This window comes from Panulirus ornatus, chromosome 17 (assembly GCF_036320965.1).
Source record: "Panulirus ornatus isolate Po-2019 chromosome 17, ASM3632096v1, whole genome shotgun sequence".
NCBI lineage: Eukaryota > Metazoa > Arthropoda > Malacostraca > Decapoda > Palinuridae > Panulirus > Panulirus ornatus.
The window spans coordinates 24,253,068-24,271,667 of record NC_092240.1 but is presented as its reverse complement, the minus strand read 5'-3'; the positions used below and the strand labels follow the sequence as shown (position 1 = coordinate 24,271,667).

The 18,600-nt window shown below is 41.0% G+C and overlaps 1 protein-coding gene across 1 annotated transcript in view; it reads right to left on the bottom strand.

Moving 5' to 3' along the window:
* The window catches only part of LOC139754640 (piRNA biogenesis protein EXD1-like), a 73,875-nt gene extending 56,392 nt beyond the window's left edge, over positions 1-17,483 (bottom strand). The window contains exons 1-3 of the mRNA XM_071672149.1: positions 17,464-17,483; positions 5,780-6,149; positions 5,417-5,530 (exon numbers count right to left, since the gene is read on the bottom strand). Coding sequence (XP_071528250.1) covers positions 5,417-5,530; positions 5,780-5,926 — 261 coding nt within the window. The 5' untranslated portion in view covers positions 5,927-6,149; positions 17,464-17,483. The remainder of the gene's footprint in view (positions 1-5,416; positions 5,531-5,779; positions 6,150-17,463) is intronic.
* Between the last annotated feature and the right edge of the window lie 1,117 nt (positions 17,484-18,600).

The window sequence follows — 18,600 nt, the reverse complement described above, 5'->3', positions numbered from 1 at the left end:
TATGGCAAGAATTGAGCTTGCTACCAAAGCAAATGTGCTTCCAACTACATCTCCCTCTTATGCTGTCATTCCATGCACAATAAACCCACTTCACATCATATCTCATCCTCAGGCATTTAATTTCCAATATGTACACCCACTTCCTTTCTTCTGCATTCAGGGCCCAAGACTTACATCCATATAACACTGTATTGACTACTACACCTTCAAATATACCCACCTTTGCCCTAAATAACACTAACCTTGTGGAAGGAGAGGATTATATGAGTTTACATGAGAACTCATGTAAACCTCTCCTTCCACAAGCATCTTCACCCATTCACTGTTTTTGTTGGCTATACATGACAGCCAGTTTCTAACACCCCATGACAGAATCAGCTATACATGACACTGGATTCTCTCATATCCTCTAACACATTCAGTATGCAGGGCATACTTACTGTTCTCCATGAAAGTGCTGTCATCACTTACGGTAATCTGCATTTCATCTAACAGACTAAGTCTTCACAATACATCAGAAATACTGAGAAAGTATGAAGAGGCAGGGGTAGTGATAATTAAACAGTCTACCAGCCCTCTTTATCACACGAAAGAAATCTTTTTAGAGTCTGATGAAAAATTTTTTGGATTCCTATACTATCAACTGCCTTGGACTCTCAGATCCACAACCTGGTACAAGCAGAGGAGCTAAGAAAAGCAATTAGACAAAAAGTACAAGTGAAAAAATCAATGCAGAAAATGAAAATTAAAATTTGTGAAGTTGAGTGAATTATGGGCTAGCCCTGAGGTGATACTACCCTTCACTGGACCATACATGACCAGCCAGAGAACAACTAACCTCAACAGTAAGGACGTCCATCATCATTTCTCTCTCCAAAACTTATACATCTCAATGTATACATATATATACACACACAGACATATACATATATACACATACTAATAAAGTGCATATGAACGCGCACCTTCATAGAACATACAAACCTCCAACAGCCAGGATCGAACCTGGGACCCCTGTGCAAGAGGCAGGCATGCTAACTGCTAGGCTATGGGACTGTATGATTGGAAACAACTATTCGAAATACTAAGTACTCGAACACCCTTCGTCTCACAATGGTGAGCAATGGGGTCTATACCGGTTATTTCTGAACAGACGCACATAGCCAGCTGATAGCGTTTTACCGAACCTAACTGTACAACGTGGAGGTATATGAATACGAATAAAGTGCATATGAACGCGCACCTTCATAGAACATACAAACCTCCAACAGCCAGGATCGAACCCGGGACCCCTGTGCAAGAGGCAGGCATGCTAACCGCTAGGCTATGGGACTGTATAATTGGAAACAACTATTTGAAATACTAAGTACTCGAACACCCTTCGTCTCGCAATGGTGAGCAACGGGGTCTATACCGGTTATTTCCGAACAGACGCACATAGCCAGCTGATAGCGTTTTACCGAACCTAACTGTACAACGTGGAGGTATATGAATATGAATAAAGTGCATATGAACGCGCACCTTCATAGAACATACAAACCTCCAACAGCCAGGATCGAACCCGGGACCCCTGTGCAAGAGGCAGGCATGCTAACCGCTTAGCATTTCGAATAGTTGTTTCATATCATACAGTCCCATAGTCCTGCATAGAGTTGATAGAGATGCTCTGTGGAAGGTATTAAGAATATATGGTGTGGGAGGCAAGTTGTTAGAAGCAGGGAAAAGTTTTTATCGAGGATGTAAGGCATGTATACGTGTAGGAAGAGAGGAAAGTGATTGGTTCTCAGTGAATGTAGGTTTGCGGCAGGGGTGTGTGATGACTCCATGGTTGTTTAATTTGTTTATGGATGGGGTTGTTAGGGAGGTGAATGTAAGAGTTTTGGAAAGAGGGGCAAGTATGAAGTCTGTTGTGGATGAGAGAGCTTGGGAAGTGAGTCAGTTGTTGTTCACTGATGATACAGCGCTGGTGGCTGATTCATGTGAGAAACTGCAGAAGCTGGTGACTGAGTTTGGTAAAGTGTGTGAAAGAAGAAAGTTAAGAGTAAATGTGAATAAGAGCAAGGTTATTAGGTACAGTAGGGTTGAGGGTCAAGTCAATTGGGAGGTAAGTTTGAATGGAGAAAAACTGGAGGAAGTAAAGTGTTTTAGATATCTGGGAGTGGATCTGGCAGCGGATGGAACCATGGAAGCGGAAGTGGATCATACGGTGGGGGAGGGGGCGAAAATCTTGGGAGCCTTGAAGAATGTGTGGAAGTCGAGAACATTATCTCGGAAAGCAAAAATGGGTATGTTTGAAGGAATAGTGGTTCCAACAATGTTGTATGGTTGTGAGGCGTGGGCTATGGATAGAGTTGTGCGCAGGAGGGTGGATGTGCTGGAAACGAGATGTTTGAGGACAATGTGTGGTGTGAGGTGGTTTGATCGAGTAAGTAACGTAAGGGTAAGAGAGATGTGTGGAAATAAAAAGAGCATGGTTGAGAGAGCAGAAGAGGGTGTTTTGAAATGGTTTGGGCACATGGAGAGAATGAGTGAGAAAAGATTGACCAAGAGGATGTATGTGTCGGAGGTGGAGGGAACGAGGAGAAGTGGGAGACCAAATTGGAGGTGGAAAGATGGAGTGAAAAAGATTTTGTGTGATCGGGGCCTGAACATGCAGGAGGGTGAAAGGAGGGCAAGGAATAGAGTGAACTGGATCGATGTGGTATACCGGGGTTGACGTGCTGTCAGTGGATTGAATCAGGGCATGTGAAGCGTCTGGGGTAAACCATGGAAAGCTGTGTAGGTATGTATATTTGCGTGTGTGGACGTGTATGTATATACATGTGTATGGGGGTGGGTTGGGCCATTTCTTTCGTCTGTTTCCTTGCGCTACCTCGCAAACGCGGGAGACAGCGGCAAAAAAAAAAAATATATATATATATATATATATATTTTTTTTTTTTTTTTTTTTTTTTTTACTTTGTCGCTGTCTCCCGCATTTGCGAGGTAGCGCAAGGAAACAGACGAAAGAAATGGCCCAACCCCCCTCCCATACACATGTACATACACACGTCCACACACGCAAATATACATACCTACACAGCTTTCCATGGTTTACCCCAGATGCTTCACATGCCTTGATTCAATCCACTGACAGCACGTCAACCCCTGTATACCACATCGCTCCAGTTCACTCTATTCCTTGCCCTCCTTTCACCCTCCTGCATGTTCAGGCCCCGATCACACAAAATCTTTTTCACTCCATCTTTCCACCTCCAATTTGGTCTCCCTCTTCTCCTCGTTCCCTCCACCTCCGACACGTATATCCTCTTGGTCAATCTTTCCTCACTCATTCTCTCCATGTGCCCAAACCATTTCAAAACACCCTCTTCTGCTCTCTCAACCACGCTCTTTTTATTTCCACACATCTCTCTTACCCTTACGTTACTTACTCGATCAAACCACCTCACACCACACATTGTCCTCAAACATCTCATTTCCAGCACATCCACCCTCCTGCGCACAACTCTATCCATAGCCCACGCCTTGCAACCATATATATATGTGTGTGTGTGTGTGTGTGTGTGTGTGTGTGTGTGTGTGTGTGTGTATGAGTGGGTGGACCATTCTTCGTCTGTTTCCTTGCACTACCTCACTGACGCGGGAAACAGCTATTAAGTATAACAAATAACAATTATATAAATCATATATTTACATGTATAAAGTTGCTCAGCCAATCCTATGGTCTCTAAGAAATATGGGAGAGACAGTCAAGTAGATATATGTCTGTTATTTTCTATATGCATTGCATATTATTTTCACTGCTTAAATAATGCTTTGGGTCCAATTTGGCATACTATTTCCTTTTATGTAATATTTTGAATGTAATTTTGTTTTCTTATTATTTTGGCCTATAGTCCCTACCCCTTATTTACAAGGAAACGTGTCACGATATAGTGTGATTTCATACCACAAACTTACTTGGTTCCACCTCCTGCTATATCCCAACCCAATTGTATCAGTTTAACTGGAGAAGAACTTTAAGCTGTGAATGAGTTCAGGTATTTGGGAGTGAACTTCAGTTAAGATGGTAACAGATAAGCTTAGCTGGGAGTATAGTCCTGCAATGGATAAAAATGAATTTGCACCAAAAGCTTTGGTCACATTGAAAAGTTTGAAGTACTAGAAGCACATTAAGCTTGCATGAGGAATCACTTATTCCATTAGTGATGTATAAGAGTAAAACATGCTTATGGCTCACAAGAGGTAAAAACATAAAAGCAGTAAAGATTAATAACAAATGAATTAAAAAAATTAATCAAAAACTATGTGGTGAAAAGGAATCATCTGAAAGGCACACGGCCAAGTTTTAAGAGGGTGTGCTCTTCCAGAACACTTAGTAGATACTTAATAAGCCAAGAAGATATATGAAAGTATAGCCTGAGGGTATAAAATGAGGTAGAGAAGAGATGGGCATATGTGATGACAGAGCTGACTAAGATAAGATATTTTCTATGAAGATGCCATACAAATGTTATGGGATAGGGTGCAATGGAGCCATTTTCCATGTAAAGGTGGTGTGGACTTTGGTCTTGAGACAAATCATTTTCATGTACAAAGTTCAAGTTTAATATGAGATCACCAGAAACTGATTAAAGATGTGTATGAATGAACTGTGAGGTGGTATGCACCTGAACCAACACAAGTAGACAGGAATGGAGTTAAAGATAATAGACAGATGGATAGAGAGAGGAATGGATAGATTACCAAACAGAAAGATGGCAAACACATGGGATTTTCTTATTTCATCTCTGCTGAATAACTAGTACCCAGGATCAGTTTCTATGAAAGTCCTGGAGTTATCCAGAACCTCTCTAAAGGCTCCTGCAGCTTAAGGCTGCACTGCTTCCAGGAGCAATTAAAAGCAAACTACCTTGGAGTGAGAAATTGTTTGACAATAACACTGTACTTTTCACTCGCAGTGTAACCTAGAGCAGGTCGAGTCCTATAACACCCACATATCTATAGATGGACAAATAGACAAATAAATTGATAAGCTTAGACAGAAAAAAAAAAGATACACATACTAATAAATGCTCATAATCCAATTATGCACCTGAGTAACAAAAGTATCTGGCCTTATTCTTCTGAAATGGTAAGAATCAATCACAGCAAATAATCACTTTTCCAAGCTGCCATGCACACTTCTCATAGCCATTCAACTATGGCTTCATCTCCACTCTTTTCCATCTAATTCCCCATATCATTCATTTCCACTTCTTTTTTCAATAACAGCCCATATTTTCTTGCTAATATCTTCCTCTTCCACATACTATTTGCCAATCTAAACTGGACATGTAACAAACAGAATGAAACCACATCCATGAAAATAATGTTTTTTACCCTTTCAATCCATAACACTCATATATAGCCCTACCTTTTCTAAAGCCAGTCTTCTGCTTGATGGTAGAATATAATTGATGACACCCATGTAAGAAGCTTCTCTAGCAGTCAGCAGAATTTTCAAGCCAAGGCAATCATCTCCAAACTCCTAGATAACCATATATTATATAAATATATATATATATATATATATATATATATATATATACACACACATAAGAATTATTAACTATGAAAGCAATTACAGTAAGTTCAAAAGAAATACTAAATTTAGACCACATAAATTTCCATAAACCAATTTATTACAATTTTCACATACAATATACACAAATTCTTAAAACCACAGACAAAAAATTTAAGAGATCAACTCTTCACATACTTTAAAAATGCTACTTACTAAAATTTCTTCAATGCTAAAATTATTCTCTTCGCCTTCATTTACAGGTGTGGTAACCACTGGATGTCTAGCTGACTCTACTTTAGAGCCAAACGAGATTTGTTTTGCTGGTGAACCCTTTACAGATGACTTTGTTCTTGTAGACATAATAAGTAGCTCTGCTTAAATCTTTGATACAAATGATCTTGCCAGAGATTTTCAAGTCAGAAGATTTTCTACTAAAACTGTTGCAACTAGTTTTGGTAATATATCTTCCTTTGATGAAATAATTTGTTAACCAACTATTGGAGGTTTTTCTGACTCTAAATTTCAAAACTACGACGATGATTTCTAACTTTGTGCAGGCCTTAATTCTAGAATGAAAAAAAATCTGAAAGACAAGTTATAAAAACATTAATTACTTGATAATTATACACATCCAACAGTTTACTTATCATTATCATACATAACCTTAGGACCCCTTTTTAGGGCTCCCAAAGCTTTGAGGCTACACTACAATCAGAAGCAGGTAAATGATGGTCTCCATTCTAGTAAAAAGTTCCTTGCCTCTGCACTACTCCCTCTTTTCAACTGATAATGACAACACTGAAGGTGACTAGATCTTCCATGTAACTGAAAGCAATATTCTTTCTCCCCTTGTGGATTTGTGCTAAAAAAAAAGATTGATGGTTGGGAATAACTGGTTTAACAAGAGAGATATACATAAGTATATGTATGTGAGTAAGAGAGATGATCAAAGGGCATTATTAGATTACAGGTAAATTGATAGACATGTAAGAAAAAAGAGTCTTTTGGATGATAATGTGCTGAGAGGAGCAACTGGTGGGATGTCTGATCACTATCTTGTGCAGGAAAAGGTGAAGATTTGAAGAGGATTTCGAAAAAGAAGAGAGAATGTTTGGAGAAGAGACTGGTGAGAGTAACTGAGCCTGGAAAGGAGACTCAGGTGAGGACATACCAGGAGAGATTGAGCGTAGAATAGCAAAAGGTGAGAGCAAATGACGTGAGGGGAGTGGGTGAGGAATAATATGTATTTAGAGAAGCAGTGATGACACGTACAAGAGATGCATGTGGCATGAGAAAGATGGAAGGAGGGCAGATTTAAAAGGGTAGCCAGTGGTGAGATGAAGAAATTATGTTGTTAGTGAAAGATTGTTGTTGGGATGATACTTACAAGGAAGGAGTGCAAATGACTGGGAGATGTATAAAAGAAAGTGGCAGGAGGTCAAGAGAAAGGTACAAGGGTTTAAAAAGAGGGTAAATGAGAGTTGGGGTGAGAGAGTATCATTAAGGTTTCTGGAAGATAAAAAGATGTTTTTGACGGAGGTAAATAATGCACGTAGGAGAAGAGGACAAATGGGAACACCAGTGAAGGGGCAAGGGGGGAAGTAATAACAGGTAGTGATGAAGTAGGAAGGAGATGGGGCGAGTATTTTGAGGGTTTGTTGAATATGTTTGATGTGGTAGATGTAGGGTGTTTTGGTCAGGGTGGTTTGTGAAGCGAGAGGGTCAGGGAGAATGGTTTGGTTAAGAGAGAAGAGGTGGTGAAAGCCCTGTGGAAAATGAAATCTGGCAAGGCAGCAGGTTTGCATAGTAATAAATATGAATTCATTAAGAAATGGGGTGGCTGTGTTGCTGATTGGTTGGTAAGGACATTCAATGTATGTACGGATCATGGTGAAGTGCCTGAGGGTTGGTGGGATGCATGTATAATGCCAGTGTACAAAGGCAAAGGGGATAAAAATGAATGTTTAAACTACAGAGGCATAAGTTTGTTGAGTGTTCCCGGAAAATTGAATGGGAGGGTATTGATTGAAAGGGTGAAGATATGTACAGAGCATCAGATTGAGAAGGAGAAGTGTGGTTTCAGAAGTGGTACAGGATGTGTGGATCAGGTGTTTGCTGTGAAGAATGTGTGCGAGAAATATGTAGAAAAACATTTATGGATCTGGAATAGGCATATGATAAAGATAACAGATACTTTGTGGAAGGTCTAAAAAGCATATGGTGTGGGAGATAAGCTGCTAAAAGCAGTGAAAAGTTTCTAACAAGGACGTGATGCACGTGTACAAGTAGGAAGAGAGGAGAGTGATTAGTTCCCAGTGAAGGTCAGTTTGTGGCAGGGGTGTGTGATGTCCCCATGGTTGTTTGATTTGTTAATGGATGGGGTGGTTAGGGAGGTGAATGCAAGAGTTTTAAAGAGAGGGGCAAGTATGCAGTCTGTTGAAGACAAAAGGGCCTGGGAAGTGAGTCAGTTGTTGTTAGCCGATGATACAGCACTGGTGGCTGATTCAAGTGAGAAACTGCATAAGTTGGTGACAGAGTTTGGAAAAGTGCGTGAAAGGACAAAGCTGAGAGAAAATGTGAATAAGAGCAAAGTTACTAGGTTCAGCAGGGTTGAGAGATGAAAGTTTGAATGGAGAAAAATTGGAGGAAATACAGAGTTTTAGATATCTGGGAGTGGACTTAGCAGTGAATGGAATCATGCAAGTGGAAGTGAGTCATACGGGTGGGGGAGGGAATGAAGGTTCTGGGAGTGATGAAGAATGTGTGGAAAGAAAGAACGTTATCTCGGAAAACAAAAATGGGATGTTTGAAGGAATAGTAGTTCCAACAACACTATAAGGTTGCCAGGCATGGGCTGTAGATAGGGTTGTACTAAGGAGAATGGATGTTTTGGAAATGAAATTTTTGAAGACAATATGTGGTGTGGTGTGAGGTGGTTTGATCGAGTAAGGAATGAAAGGGTTAGAGAGATGTATGGTAACAAAAAAAAAAAAAAAGGTGTGGGTGAGACAGCTGAAGGTGTGATGAGATGTTATGGACATCAGGAGAGAATCTGTGAGGAAAGATTGACAAAGAGGATATATGTCAGAGATGGAGGGAAGAAGAAGTGGGAGACCAAACTGGAGGTGGAAGGATGTAGTGCGAGAGGCATGCAAGGAACAGAGTGAACTAGAACAATGTGATATACCAGGGTCGACATACTGTCAATGGACTGACCCAGGGCCTGTGAAACGTCTGGTGTAAACACCGGAAAGATCTGTGGGGCCTGGATGTGGACAGGGAGCTATGGTTTCAGTGTATTATTCATGAAAGCTAGAGATGGAGTCTAAATGAATGTGGCCTTTTTTGTCTGTCTTCCTGGCACTATCTCAGTGACACGGGGTGGTGACGCTGTTTCCTGTGGGGCACGGTGGCATTGAGAAAGGATGAAGGCAAGCAAATATGAACACGTACATGTGTATATATGTGTGTATGGGCATTCATGTATATATATGTGTATATGAGTGGATGGGCTGTTCTTCGTCCGCTTCTTGGCACTACCTTGCTGAAGCCGGAAATGGCTAACTAGTATAATAAATATACAGAAATCCTCCCTCCAACTTTTACTTTTCCAAAATAAGAAATAGAGAAGGGGTCAAGTGAGAATTTTCTCTATTAAGCTCAGTCCTCTGTTCTTAGTGCTTCCTCACTAACCTTGGTAATGGCGAATAGGAATGAAAATGAATATATCTTTTTTTTTGTACTTAATTGCTGTTTCCCGCGTCAGTGAGGTAGCACCAGGAAACAGACGAAGAATGGCCCAACCACCCACATACACATATGTATATAAAAATGCCCATACATGCATATATACATACATATACATTTCAATGTATACATACACAGGCATATACACATGTACATATTCATACTTGCTGCCTTCATCCATCCCAGTCACCACCCCACCCAACAGGAAAACAGCATTGCTACCTTCAGTGAGGTAGTGCAAGGAAAACAGGCAAAAAAGGCCACATTCACTCACACTCAGTCTCTAGCTATCATGTGTAATGCACTGAAACCATAGCTCCCTATCCACATCCAGGCCCAACACACATAAGTATATGTTTGCGAGTAGGAGAAATGGTTAAAGGGCATTATTAGATTGTATTAATTGACAAGCACGTAAAAAGGAGACTTGGATGTTAATGTGCTGAGAGGGGCAGCTGGTGGGATGCCTGATCACTATTCTGTGAAGGCAAAGTGAAGATTTGTAGAGGCTTTCAAAAAAGAGGAGAGAAAGTTGGGGAAAAGAAAGTGGTGAAAGTAAATGAGCCTGGAAAGGAGACTTGTGTGAAGAAATACATGAAAGATTGAGTGTAAATGGCAAAAGGTGAGAGCAAATGAAGAGAGGAGTGGGTGAGGAAAGAGATGTATTTTGGGGAGATGTATTTTGGGAAGTTATGATGGCATTTGTAAGAGATGCATGTGGCATGAGACAGGTGGGAGGTGGGCAGACTAGAAAGGGTAGTAAGTGGTGGGATGAAAAAGGAGAGTTGATAGTGAAAGAGAAAAGAGAGGCATTTGGGCAATACTTACAAAAGAGGAGTGCAAATGACTGGAAGACACATAGGAGAAAGTGGCGGAAGGTCAAGAGGCAGGTGCAAGGGTTGAAAAGGAGGGCAAATGAGAGATGGGGTGAGAGAGCATCATTACACTTCAGGGAGAATAAAAAGATGTTTTGGAAGGAGATATAACAGGCAGTGATGAAGTGAGGAAGAGATGAAGTGAGTAATTTGAAGGATTGGTGAATGTGTATGATGACAGAGAGGCAGACATAGAGTGTATTAGTTGGGGTGGTGTGCAAAGTGAGAGTTAGGGACAGTGGATTGGTGAAAAGAGAAGAGGTGGTGAAAGCCTTGGAGAAAATGAAATATGGCAAGGCGGCTGGATTAAATAACCATGGAAAAATATCTCATAATGCATCCCCTATCCGCCATACACTTGATAAATTTTTTTTTTTTTTTCATACGATTCGCCATTTCCCGCATTTGCGAGGTAGCATTAAGAACAGAGGACTGGGCCTTAGAGGGAAAATCCTCACCTGGCCCCCTTCTCTGTTCCTTCTTTTGGAAAATTAAAAAAAAACGAGAGGGGAGGATTTCCAGCCACCCGCTCCCTCCCCTTTTAGTCGCCTTCTACGACACGCAGGGAATACGTGGGAAGTATTCTTTCTCCCCTATCCCCAGGGATAACTTGATAAATACGAAACAGAAAACACGATCTTAAAATCTAATCATTAATTACTGGTCTTAATGACTCCCACACAACATTTCAACCCCAGATTTGTAATCAACATGTAAAATAGTCCTTATAGTGAGGTTTTCAAGCAAATCTACTACCCTCCAAAAAATACCCAAAATTGCAGGATAACTATTTTACTCAAAAAAACAAATCATCATCTTAAGATGTAATATAAGATAATGAAATGGTTCTATACTTGATATAAGTATAGAAAACATGTCATAATGCTTCCCCGAGCCAAAAAAACCCGATAAATATGAAAAGAATAATGAACGAATCTTCACATACTTATTTATTTCATTACACTTTGTCGCTATCTCCCACGTTAGCGAGGTAGTGCAAGGAAACAGATGAAAGAATGGCCCAACCCACCCACATACACATGTATATACATACACATCCACACACGCACATAAACATACCTATACATCTCAACGTATACATAAATATACACACATAGACATACATGTATACACATGTACATAATTCATACTGTCTGCCCTTGTTCATTCCCAGTGCCACCTCACCAGACATGAAATGACAACCACCTCCCCCTGCATGTGCGCAAGGTAGCGCTAGGAAAAGACAACAAAGGCCACATTCGTTCACACTTAGTCCCTAGCTGTCATGTATAATGCACCAAACCACAGCTCCCTTTACACATCCAGGCCCCACAAAACTTTCCATGGTTTGCCTGGCACTTCACATGCCCTGGTTCAATCCATTGACAACACATCGACCCCAGGTATAACCACATCGTTCCAATTCACTCTATTCCTTGCACGCCTTTCACCCTCCCGCATGTTCAGGCCCCGATCACTCAAAATCTTTTACGCTCCATCTTTCCACCTCCAATTTGGTCTCCCACTTCTCCTCGTTCCCTCCACCTCTGACACATATATCCTCTTGGTCAATCTTTCCTCACTCATTCTCTTCATGTGACTAAACCATTTCAAAACACCCTCTTCTGCTCTCTCAACCACACTTTTTATTACCACACATCTCTTTTACCCTTTCATTACTTACTTGATCAAACCTTCTCACACCACATATTGTCTTCAAACATCTTATTTCCAGCACATCCACCCTCCTCCACACAACTCCATCTATAGCCCATGCCTCACAACCATATAACATTGTTGGAACCACTATTCCTTCAAACATACCCATTTTTGCTTTCCAAGTTAACATTCTCGACTTCCATACATTTTTCAACGCTTCCAGAACTTTCGCCCCCTCCCCCACCCTATGATTCACTTCCGCTTCTATGGTTCCATCCGCTGCCAAATCCACTCCCAGATATCTAAAGCACTTCACTTCCTCCTGTTTTTCTCCATTCAAACTCACCTCCAAATTGACTTGTCCCTCAGCCCTACTGTACCTAATAACCTTGCTCTTAGTCACATTTACTCTCAGCTTTCTTCTTTCACACACTTTACCAAACTCATCACCAGCTTCTGCAGTTTCTCATCCAAATCAGCCACCAGCGCTGTATCATCAGCAAACAACAACTGACTCACTTCCCAAGCTCTCTCATCCACAACAGACTGCATACTTGCCCCTCTTTCCAAAACTCCTGCATTCACCTCCCTAACAACCCCATCCATAAGCAAATTAAACAGCGAAATTGACATCACGCACCCCTGTCGCAAACCAACATTCACTGAGAACCAATCACTTTCCTCTCTTCCTACTCGTTCACATACCTTACATCCTCGATAAAAACTTTTCACTGCTTCTACCAACATGCCTCCCACACCATATATTCTTAATACCTTCCACAGAGCATCTCTATCAACTTTATCATATGCCTTCTCCAGATCCATAAATGCTACATACAAATCTATTTGCTTTTCTAAGTATTTCTCACATACTTTCTTCAAAGCAAACACCTGATCCACACATCCTCTACCACTTCTGAAATCACACTGCTCTTCCCCAGTCTGATGCTCTGTAAATGCCTTCACCCTCTCAATCAACACCCTCCCATATAATTTTCCAGGAATACTCAACAAACTTATACCTCTGTAATTTGAGCACTCACTTTTATCCCCTTCACATACTATATCATTAAATTTTTGGGAGAATAAAAAGATGTTTTGGAAGGAGGTAAATAACGTGCGTAAGACAAGTGAACAAATGGGTACATCGGTGAAGGGGGCTAATGGGGAGGGAATAACAAGTGATGGTGAAGTGAGGAGACGGAGTGAGTATTTTGAAGGTTTGTTGAATGTGTGTGATGATAGAATGACAGATAGAGGGTGTTTTGGTCGACGTGGTGTACAAAGTGAAAGGGTCAGGGAGAATGGTTTGGTGAAAGAGAAGAGGTAATAAAAGCTTTGTGGAAGATGAAAGCCAGCAAGCCGGCGGGTTTGGTTGGTATTGCAGTAAAATATATTAAAAAAGGGAGTGACTGTGTTGTTGATTGGTTGGTAAGGATAGTCAATGTATGTATGGTTCATTGTGAAGTGCCTGAGAATTGGCAGAATGCATGTGTAATGCCATTGTAAAAAGGCAAAGGGGATAAAGATGAGTGTTCAAATTACAGAGGTATAAGTTTGTTGAGTATTCCTGGGAAATTATATGGGAAGGTATTGATTTAGAGGACGAAGGCATGCACAGAGCATCAGATTGGGGAAGAACAGTGTGGTTTCAGAAGTGGTAGAGGATGTGTGGATCAGGTGTTTGCTTTGAAGAATGTATGTGAGAAATACTTAGAAAAACAAATGGATTTCTTTTAGCATTTATGGATCTATAGAATGCATATGATAAGAGCTGATAGAGATGTTCTGTGGAAGGTATTCAGAGTATATGGTGTGGGAGGTAAGTTGCTAGAAGCAGTGAAAAGTTTTTATCGAGGAAGTAAGGCATGTGTATGAGTAGGAAGAGGGGAAAGTGATTGGTTCCCAGTGAATGTCGGTTTGCGGCAGGGGTGCGTGATGTTACCATGGTTGTTTAATTTGTTTATGGATGGGGTTGTTTGGGAGGTGAATGCGAGAGTTTTGGAAAGAGGGGCAAGTATGCAGTCTGTTGTGGATGAGAGGGCTTGGGAAGTCAGTCAGTTGTTGTTAGCTGATGATACAGCACTGGTGGCTGATTCAGATGAGAAACTGTAGAAGTTGGTGACTTAGTCTGGTAAAGTGGATGAAGGAAGAAAGCTGAGAGTAAATGTGAATAAGAGCAAGGTTATTAGTTCAGTAGGGTAGAGGGACAGGTCAACTGGGAGGTAAGTTAGAATGGAGAAAACTGGAAGTGAAGGGAAGTGTTTTAGATATCTGGGAGTGGATTTAGCAGCAGATGGAACCATGGAAGCAGAAGTGAGTCACAGGGTGGGGGGAGGGGGTGAAGGTTCTGGGAGCGTTGAAGAATGTGTGGAAGGCAAGAACGTTATCTCGGAGAGCAAAAATGGGTGTTTGAAGGAATAGTGGTTCCAACAATGTTATATGGTTGCGAGGCATAGGCTATAGATAGAGTTGTGTGGTGGAGGGCGGATGTGTTGGAAATGAGATGTCTGAGGACAATATATGGTGTGAGGTGGTTTAATCAAGTAAGTAATGAAAGGGTAAGAGAGATGTGTGCTAATAAAAAGTGTGTGGTTACGAGAGCAGAAGAGGGTGTATTGAAATGGTTTGGTCACATGGAGAGAATGAGTGAGGAAAGATTGACAAAGACGATATATGTGTCAAAGGTGGAGGGAACGAGGAGAAGTGGGAGACCAAATTGGAGGTGGAAGGATGGAGTGAAAAAGGTTTTAAGTGATCAGGGCCTGAACTTACAGGAGGGTGAAAGGCGTGCAAGGAATAGAATAAACTGGAATGATGTGTTATACCGGGGTTGACGTGCTGTCAATGGATTGAACCAGGGAATGTGAAGCTTCAGGGATAAACCATGGAAAGTTTTGTGGGGCCTGGATGTGGAAAGGGAGCTGTGGTTTTGGTGCATTATACATGACAACTAGAGACTGAGTGTGAACGAATGTGGCCTCTGTTGTCTTTTCCTAGCGCTACCTCGCATGCGTGTGGGATTAGTGGGGTGCCCTTTCATGTGTGGCAGGGTGATGACGGGAATGGATGAAGGCAGCAAGTATGAATATGTACATGTGTATATATGTATATGTCTCTATGTGGATAAGTTGAAACGTATAAGTATGTATATGTGCGTGTGTGGGAGTGTATGTATATACATGCATATGTGGGTGGATTGGGCCATTCTTTCATCTGTTTCCTTGCACTACCTGGCTAATGTGGGAGACAGCAACAAAGTATAATAATGAATAAAATAACATAATCATCAATTACAGGACTTAATGACCCTCAGAAAACACTTCAACCCACATGTACAGGATATAGGGAACTGGAACAATGTGCTCTCAATGTACAGAACCAAAGCCACAGGAAACCACAGAAGGTCCATGGGGTCTGATTGTGGACAGTGGGCTATGTTTTTAGTAACACCTGACAGTTAGGGAATGAATGCGAGTGAATAAGGCCTTTTCTTTATTTGTTCCAAGTGCTACCTTACTTGAATAAGGCCTTTTCTTTATTTGTTCCAAGTGCTACCTTACTAACACATGAAACAGCAAACTAGTAAAAGAAAAAGAAAAGACAGATTATACAGGCAGTGATTACTGATTTTTGGATTTTCAATACTCCTGTTTTTTTCTATCTGTTATGACCTGGTCAACTGGATAATAGTTTACTGTCTTGACAACATAATGATTGGCTGTGAATTATTAATACTGAAACCCAATCTCCTTTTTTTTTTTTCTTTTTTTGCCGCTGTCTCCCGCGTTTGCGAGGTAGCGCAAGGAAACAGACGAAAGAAATGGCCCAACCCACCCCCATACACATGTATATACATACGTCCACACACGCAAATATACGTACCTACACAGCTTTCCATGGTTCACCCCAGACGCTTCACAAGCCCTGATTCAATCCACTGACAGCACGTCAACCCCGGTATACCACATCGATCCAATTCACTCTATTCCTTGCCCTCCTTTCACCCTCCTGCATGTTCAGGCCCCAATCACACAAAATCTTTTTCACTCCATCTTTCCACCTCCAATTTGGTCTCCCACTTCTCCTCGTTCCCTTCACCTCCGACACATATATCCTCTTGGTCAATCTTTCCTCACTCATTCTCTCCATGTGCCCAAACCATTTCAAAACACCCTCTTCTGCTCTCTCAACCACGCTCTTTTTATTTCCAAACATCTCTCTTACCCTTACGTTACTTACTCGATCAAACCACCTCACACCACACATTGTCCTCAAACATCTCATTTCCAGCACATCCATCCTCCTGTGCACGACTCTATCCATAGCCCACGCCTCCCAACCATACAACATTGTTGGAACCACTATTCCTTCAAACATACCCATTTTTGCTTTCCGAGATAATGTTCTCGACTTCCACACATTCTTCAAGGCTCCCAGGATTTTCGCCCCTTCCTCCACCCTATGATCCACTTCCGCTTCCATGGTTCCATCCGCTGCCAGATCCACTCCCAGATATCTAAAACACTTTACTTCCTCCAGTTTTTCTCCATTCAAACTTACCTCCCAATTGACTTGACCCTCAACCCTACTGTACCTAATTACCTTGCTCTTATTCACATTTACTCTTAACTTTCTTCTTTCACACATTTTACCAAACTCAGTCACCAGCTTCTGCAGTTTCTCACATGAATCAGCCACCAGCGCTGTATCATCAGCAAACAACAACTGACTCACTTCCCAAGCTCTCTCATCCCAACAGACTTCATACTTGCCCCTCTTTCCAAAACTCTTGCATTTACCTCCCTAACAACCCCATCCATAAACAAATTAAACAACCATGGAGACATCACACACCCCTGCCGCAAACCTACATTCACTGAGAACCAATCACTTTCCTCTCTTCCTACACGTACACATGCCTTACATCCTCGATAAAAACTTTTCACTGCTTCTAACAACTTGCCTCCCACACCATATATTCTTAATACCTTCCACAGAGCATCTCTATCAACTCTATCATATGCCTTCTCCAGATCCACAAATGCTACATACAAATCCATTTGCTTTTCAAAGTATTTCTCACATACATTCTTCAAAGCAAACACCTGATCCATACATCCTCTACCACTTCTGAAACCACTTATGTTTTTCTAATCAGACTTCTTACCTAATGTTCAATTCCATCACAGATATCAAACAATTATGTAAGTTTCCAGTCTGTCCAATCTAGAAGATTGTGGTGCCTGAAAAACTTTACCAGGCAACAAGATAAATGATCAATACCAGAACAACATTTCTGGAAACTTTATTTCCTTAACCATATTTTTCAGCTGAATGAACAAGAAACTTTTTCACCTATATAACAGCCAAACCAAAATTCATATGCTGTACATATTTGAACATATTTTTGTGCACCACACAAGTTCTCAGCACTAGAATGTCTTGAAATGTACTTCGACCAGTGAATAAGGAAAACTAAGCATGCATTATCCTAATGTAAGCTATAGTGTACACAATTTGGAATCAGTGTATGTACATAAATGTAAACAAACACATCATACCATAGCAATATATTGACAAGCAATAACAGTGTATCTTCATCACCCAACTTACAATATTTAATCTTGCTTAGATCCTTTCACAGATGACTCTTGGAAGGCTTTGAGAATGAATAAAGCTAAAAGAATGTGTAGCAATATTACAGAAAAAATGGCACCATAAACGTTGGCTGTGGTTTCACTGTAGGAGAGGAGATCTGCAAAGATCAAAAGTTGAGCATTAATTCCCTTCCTCTTACATATTTGAATGGAAGACCAAAATATAAATGACAACTCTGACCACAAATGCATGTTCAGAAAGTGGATTATGAGAGGAGGCTGACTATTAATAAATTTGCATCTGCTGGCAACTGAAGAGAGGAAGAGAGGCAAGAGTTCAGGGAGAAGGTGAGTATGACTAATTATAATGAGGGGGCTTGAATAACAGCACATGGTGATTTGAAGACGAGAGTGAGTGATGTGGTAGTTGATGGTTTACCTTGGGAAGAAGGGTGGACAGGGTACTCACAGTGAATGAAAATGAATATGGTGAACAGCTAGTGGAATTGCATGTTAAAAAATGACCGGGCATTGTTAACACCAAGTTTAAGAAGACATACATACGTTCACTTGACTACATGGGTTACTGTTAGTGGGCACTACTGGCTTATGTACTAATTGATAAAAATCTCAAACTGGAACATACCTAAGTACACATGGTGAGTGAGCATTACTGGATCGTACTAACTGATACAAGTGCTAAAAGAGTGACTTTTAAACGTAAATGTGCTAATGGATGATAGGATGTCTGATGACTTCTTGATGGAGGTGAGAATGAAATGTTAAAAAGGCTTTAAGAAACATGGGTAGAAGGAGGGCGGTGAAAGTACACAAGTTTGGAAAAGTGGCTTAAGCAAAAAGATATCAAAAGAGATTGGTTAAAGAATAGCAAAAGGTGAAAGTAAACAAAACTACAGGAGTGGGCAACAAATAGGAGGTATTTAGGGATGCAGGGTTTAAATGTGCAAGTGAAGTGGGGGCATGCAGTAAGATGGGGGGGGGGGGGGGGGGGGGGTGAGGACATGAAATTTTTAGGAAAAAGAATGGTTTATGGGTGCTACCTACATGAAAAGAAAGAAAATAACTAGATGTAAAAGTAGAAGCAGCAGGAGGCCATGAGGAAGGTGTGGGGGATGAAAAAGGGTAAATTAGA